This window comes from Megalobrama amblycephala, linkage group LG14, assembly GCF_018812025.1.
Source record: "Megalobrama amblycephala isolate DHTTF-2021 linkage group LG14, ASM1881202v1, whole genome shotgun sequence".
In the NCBI taxonomy this organism is placed as follows: Eukaryota; Metazoa; Chordata; class Actinopteri; order Cypriniformes; family Xenocyprididae; genus Megalobrama; species Megalobrama amblycephala.
In genome coordinates this window covers 2,079,577-2,085,576 of record NC_063057.1, presented here as the reverse complement: position 1 = coordinate 2,085,576, position 6,000 = coordinate 2,079,577, and the positions used below count along the sequence as shown (strand labels likewise).

The following is a 6,000-nucleotide window of genomic DNA, read 5'->3' as shown; positions in this document are numbered from 1 at the left end:
AGAGAGAGAGAGAGAGAGCAAGCAATCACATTCACTGGGAGGATTTTGGTGATGCGCTGTTCATTTCAGCACCACAAACCTCCATCTGAGAGCAGAAAGAAGGTAAGATCTCACATCTACTGCACTTCCATGTTAGGATGTTTTAAAATACTGCTTTTATACTGCATTTGTAATACTATAGGAGAAAACGTGATCTGCTCATTCTTTTGTTTGAAATGTTGCTCATGGAAATCATTGGAGCGCGAAAACTGTCAGTGATCAAAAAGATAACTGTTGTGTTTTATTGCGTTATTGAGAGCTTAATGAATATTGTAGTTGTTTCTATTTAGCTCATTTGTTTAAATAGTCACTTAACAGCACTTTATTGTTTCAGAAACAATAGTTGCGCTTTTAATGAGATTGCATATGAAGAAATGAGCGAGAATGCAGAGGCTGTTGATTAGACAGTGTGTGAATCATTGCATTGCATCAAAGGAATGTGCGTAAATGCACACGCATGCATGTTGATTCACACACATGGACTGTTATGTTTGTACTTCATTTCTCTTTTAAATTCAGAATTATGAATTAAAAATGCGCATGCTTAATATATAGAATTGCACTAACAGACTTGGAACTCTTAAATGCACGCCATTGTATGTTTTTTTCCCCTCAACTATAGTTGTAAGAGAGAGAGAGAGAGAGAAAGAGAGCTCTGGATTCCTATGAGACAGGTTCTCCTGGTGGAAATATAATGGCATCTCCAGTGGAGGATGGTTCTGCTTGACACATACTGATTCGTGTAAATTAAAAAGAGAAATGGGACACACTGCGTCTGCCAGGGTAATAACTCCATCTGTCTCTGATATAACGACAGAAGAGAGGGAAGACCTGAGCTCTCTTATAGAGATTAATTCGTGCAAACTAGTGGAATATTAGGCTGAAACAAATCCAATTATGCATACTTCATCGTATATGCAAATTCACAATTCAAAAAGGCAGCAGTGTGTCCCTGCACTCGAGAAACCAATGCGCACTGGTCTTCCCTAAAGATGATAGGAGTAGAAAAAACTGAGCAGTCAGAACCATATACAATAGAACAGAACAGAAAATCGTCATTTCGAATAGAATACAGCCATACAGAATCAGAACAACAGGCGTCATATTGTTCTAGAACAGAACAGTGTCGAATAGAGTGCTAATATAAAGTTCCCAGTAAGATCCAGGGATAATGAGGAGACCTATCCTGCGTAATCTATAGTGTCTGGGTTAGTGTGGGGATTTCAGTGGCTCACCAGGAGAGCCCAGTCTCATTCAGAAGTGTGCAGTGGACTTCCTTTACGTCGTGGAGTGATGCTCTTGGCGCACGGAGGCGGCAGATTGCGCAGCATGTTTCTCTCTCGGAAGCGCGAGGATGCGCGTAACTGCGCTCGTTGCGCGTGATGTGGAGGTGTTTCACGAGAGCTTCTCTCTGTCTCGACTCTCTAAAATGTTTTAGTTGTTTGGTGTGTGCCAAAACACTAAATTAATACCTTGATTTTGGAGCCTAGTGTGGTTTATGGCAAAAGGAACGTTTGGAAATGTAAACTGATATTGCCTACTGACACACTACAGCAAAAGATAGAAATAACTGTATAAATATATACACTACTGTATATATTTCACATGCTTTCTGTTTGAAATCAACCTTAAAAAAACCAGCAACTGGGTTGTTTCGACTGGTTTTGTTGGTTGGGTTAAATCTTTGATCCAGCATGCTGGGTAGTTTTATTGAACTCAACTATTGTTTAAAAATGACTATATGGCTGGCTTAAAATGAACCCGAAATAGGACAAATAATTACTAGAGGAAACAATAATAATCAAAAGGTGAACATTTATTAATAAGCGATTTAATAAATGTTATTGTTTGTTTATTATTCATTAAATTTATTAATAAATGTTCATTTATTAAACATATTAATTAATGTCAATTTCCAACATACTTTGGGTCCGTTTTAAGAAAGCAAGATTGTAATTTTTAAACAATACTTGAGTTAAATAAAACTACCCAGCATGTTGGGTCAAACATTAAACCCAAATGCTGGGTTAAAACAACCCAATTGCTGGGTTTGTCCATTTTCAACCCAACTTGGGTTGTTTTTAAGCCAGCATTCTAGCAATTTCTGCATTTACCCAAATTTCTAAATATGTGCAACCTGACGAAAAAAAAAAAAAAAAACAATTGTGAAGATTTATCTGCCATAACTCACTTTTATTACTCTCCATCCCAACTGTAAAAATCAAGCCGACAGCTCTATTGGCCACAAATAGACACATTTCCTCTCACTGTGAAATGTCTTTGGTTGCCTATGCAAATGTGAGGGAAGAGGCCTTGATTTTGTTGTTTATTCAATGAGGCAGAAATGAAGGACCACACTGAGCTCCAAATGACTGTGATGTAATTTCCTTTCTGTCAAGATGTCCGTGTGTTTGATGAGTTTGCTTTGTTGCTTGCATATATTGTGTCTGACTCATGTTTGATTTCTCTTTGTGCAGCCACTCATACAATGTTTTTGTTTATTTAGATGCTTCTGAAGACGTGAGAGTTTTGGAGATTGATGTTGAAAGGCACTTCTCGTTATATCACCAGTCACATGACATGTACACCAGCTGTTTGTGCCTCATGAGAAGTTCCTGTGGCCACACCCTAAATGGTCAAGGTGCACAACTTCAGCTTTGAAATGGGCATGGATGTTCCTGTTCACCTGCTGCTGCCCCGTTAATCCTCAATCCCATCACCTGGAATTTTCGGACCTACCCTTTCTCACATAACAACCCTGTGGATATGGATCTTGTACGCTCAAGTCGGACTCAATACCAGCTCCTCTTCTTCCTCTGCTACTGGTTACCGGTCTCCCTCCAGCGGGTGGAGACGCCACCCATCGAGTACGCCCACTCTATCCGTCTGGATGGCGACATCATCCTGGGTGGCCTGTTTCCGGTTCATTCCCGGGGTGAGCGTGGCGTTCCCTGCGGGGAGTTAAAGAAGGAGAAGGGTATTCACAGACTGGAGGCAATGCTGTTTGCCATCGACCTTATCAACAAAGACCCAGAGCTGCTACCCAACGTGACACTGGGCGCCCGTATCCTGGACACCTGCTCACGGGACACCTACGCCCTGGAGCAGTCGCTTACCTTTGTGCAAGCTCTCATTGAGCGCGATGGCTCGGATGTACGCTGTGCTAATGGAGACCAGCCCATATTTGCCAAGCCAGACAAAATCGTTGGAGTCATTGGTGCGGCCGCCAGCTCTGTCTCCATCATGGTCGCCAACATCTTGAGGCTTTTTAAAGTAAGCAAGCTCACCTTGTTCTTCTGGGGATTGGGAGAGGGGTGCAAACTGTAGTTGTGAGATGACGAGTCCAGGTGTGGGAGTGGGTAGTATCCTGCAGCTTTTATGAATTGTAGTCATTGTATAGCATAGTGTAATGAGCAATAATCTGGGCTGGGAGTCGAAAGGGTGTCAAGACCAGCCTATATTTGCCAACTTTGCCAAATAGTTTGGGTCATTGTGTCTTCATCATGTTTGCAAGCATTATGAAGCTCTTTGAAGCAAGCAGGGTCACATATAAGGTCTAATCTTACCTTTCTGGGACCTGGGAGTGGGGTGTAGTCTGTGAATGTCCTGATTTTTGCTGAGTTAGACGCATACTTGGGTCTTGGAACAACATTCCTGTCCAAAAATGTAATCCTAACTATATCCCTACCCCTAAACCATAAGTTATCCTTAAAATCAGAGGGAAACGATAGGTGAATAACACTGATGTAGAAGCACCTAACCCGTTGTAAGCCTAAACTTGACATAAACTGTAAACTTGTCCCTCAAATCTGATTGGTTGATTGGAATGTTGATCCAGAAACATGTTGTTCTTGGTAAAATCAGGTTCTGTGTAGTCTGTAGCTGTTGTGAATAGTGGTTGTACTGGGCTTTGAAAGGGTGTAAGTTGAAACCTACAATTTAGACCAGCCAGCATTTGCCAAGTTTGACAAAATTGTTGGGGTCATCACGGCAGATGTACCTCCATCATGTTTGCCAAAAGTATGATTTTTGAGGTAAGCAGGGTCACATAAGAGGTCCATCCTTGCCTTTCTGGGGTCTGGGAATAGGAACAGAGGCTGCATTTACACTCGTATAAAAAATCTGATTTTTTCACATCCGATCTGAACCACTTCCAAATGTGGTTTTAAATCAGATACATATCCGATATTTAGACATCTGATGTCTAAACGCGAATATCCAATTCCACTTTGAATTTCAAGCCACCACAAGGCGAGGGTGACACCTTTTAATGTTGTATTATGACGTGCATAGAGGTAGGCTAGTAAGAGCTGTGCGTGTAAACCTCACTCCCCTGAACTCAGGAGGCACTCTAGCGACTGATGCTAGGGACTGCGGCCTTTAGCCTCCCTGTTAGAGCATCCGACTTCCCTGCGGACGGGCCCAGGTCCAAGTCCTCTTTACAGCAGGCGTTTTGAACTGGAGGGGCTACAGTGGTGCCATGACCCGGATGGGAGTGAGGTTTAGGGGGGTTAATGTAACAGACGTAGGACCTACGTGCGGAAGGACTTGGGTTCGAGTCCCGCTTACAGCGGAGGGGCTGCAGTGGTGCCGTGACCCGGATGGGAGTGAGGTTTAGGGGGGTTAATGTAACAGACGTAGGACCTACGTGTGGAAGGACCTGGGTTAAGTCCCGCTTACAGCGGAGGGGCTGCAGTGGTGCCGTGACCCGGATGGGAGTGAGGTTTAGGGGGGTTAATGTAACAGATGTAGGACCTACGTGCGGAAGGACTTGGGTTCGAGTCCCGCTTACAGCGGAGGGGCTGCAGTGGTGCCGTGACCCGGATGGGAGTGAGGTTTAGGGGGGTTAATGTAACAGACGTAGGACCTACGTGCGGAAGGACCTGGGTTTGAGTCCCGCTTACAGCGGAGCGGCTGCAGTGGTGCCGTGACCCGGATGGGAGTGAGGTTTAGGCTTCACTACTGAAAGCTGCATTATATTTCTCAGCAACGAGGTGATAACTTTGCTGTTTTTGTAATTAAACTGGGCGGCTATTAATGTAAACCAGTCATGTCTAAAGTGAATGAAAACAGGCGGGACATGACGGATATGGTCAAAAGATCAGATCTGTGCATTAAGACTTGCAGTGTAAACGCAGCCAGAGTCTGTTGCTGTTATAGTGTAATATAGTGATTAACAGTCTGGGCCAGCCATTGAAAAGAGTGTAGGTAAAAACCTGCACTCAAGACTAGCCCATATTTCTATCATATTTGCCATCATTATGAGGCTGTTAGAGGTAAGTAGGTCTAACCTTGCCTTTCTGGGGCCTGGAAATAGGGCGTAGTCTGTTGTTTATGGTCATAGTGTAGTGTAGTGGATAACAATCTGGGTTGGCATTGAAAGGTGTAGGTTGGAAATGTATTTATTATGAGGCTGTTTGAGGGCCTGGGAATGGGGCCAGAGTCTGTAGTTGTTGTGAATGGTGGTTATAGTATAGTGTAGTGGTTAACAATCTAGATTGGGAGCCAAAAGGCTGTTGGTAAAAATGGCACAAGAGGCAATCCATGGCCATTGTATCCTTGAGAGAAAGTACTTAACCCTTTGTTGCCCAGGGACACTTCTGCTTGCTTACTTTTAAGTCTTTTTCAGTTGTTCTATGAAGTAGACAAGGTTTTCATAACCACGTGTGACCTCACATAACTCAAACTACAGTTGTTTGAAATCTGTTGTGACAGAGCGTGTGTGTGCATGTTGGCCTGGAAGAATCTCAAGGCAGGATGATTTCGGAGAATGATGCTGCCCAAACCCTATTGTGTACATCTCCCTACCCAGCAGGAAGATCCCTGTTTCTGGTGAAATACGACAGTGAAATGAACTCCGGCATTTTCCTGTGCTTGTCGGTGGAAATTAAGCCAACCAGGGGGCTTTTTCGCTGTCATTATTTATGTATGTAAACAGCTAAAGTTCAGCGGTGACAACCT

The 6,000-nt window shown here is 43.4% G+C and overlaps 1 protein-coding gene across 3 annotated transcripts in view; it reads left to right on the top strand.

Moving 5' to 3' along the window:
* grm8a (glutamate receptor, metabotropic 8a) overlaps positions 1–6,000 on the top strand; it is a 240,618-nt gene continuing 234,618 nt past the window's right edge. For all 3 annotated transcript variants that reach the window (XM_048154637.1, XM_048154636.1, XM_048154638.1), the window contains exons 1-2: positions 1–102; positions 2,546–3,312. In XM_048154637.1, the coding sequence (XP_048010594.1) occupies positions 2,806–3,312 (507 nt within the window). In that variant the 5' untranslated portion in view covers positions 1–102; positions 2,546–2,805. The remainder of the gene's footprint in view (positions 103–2,545; positions 3,313–6,000) is intronic.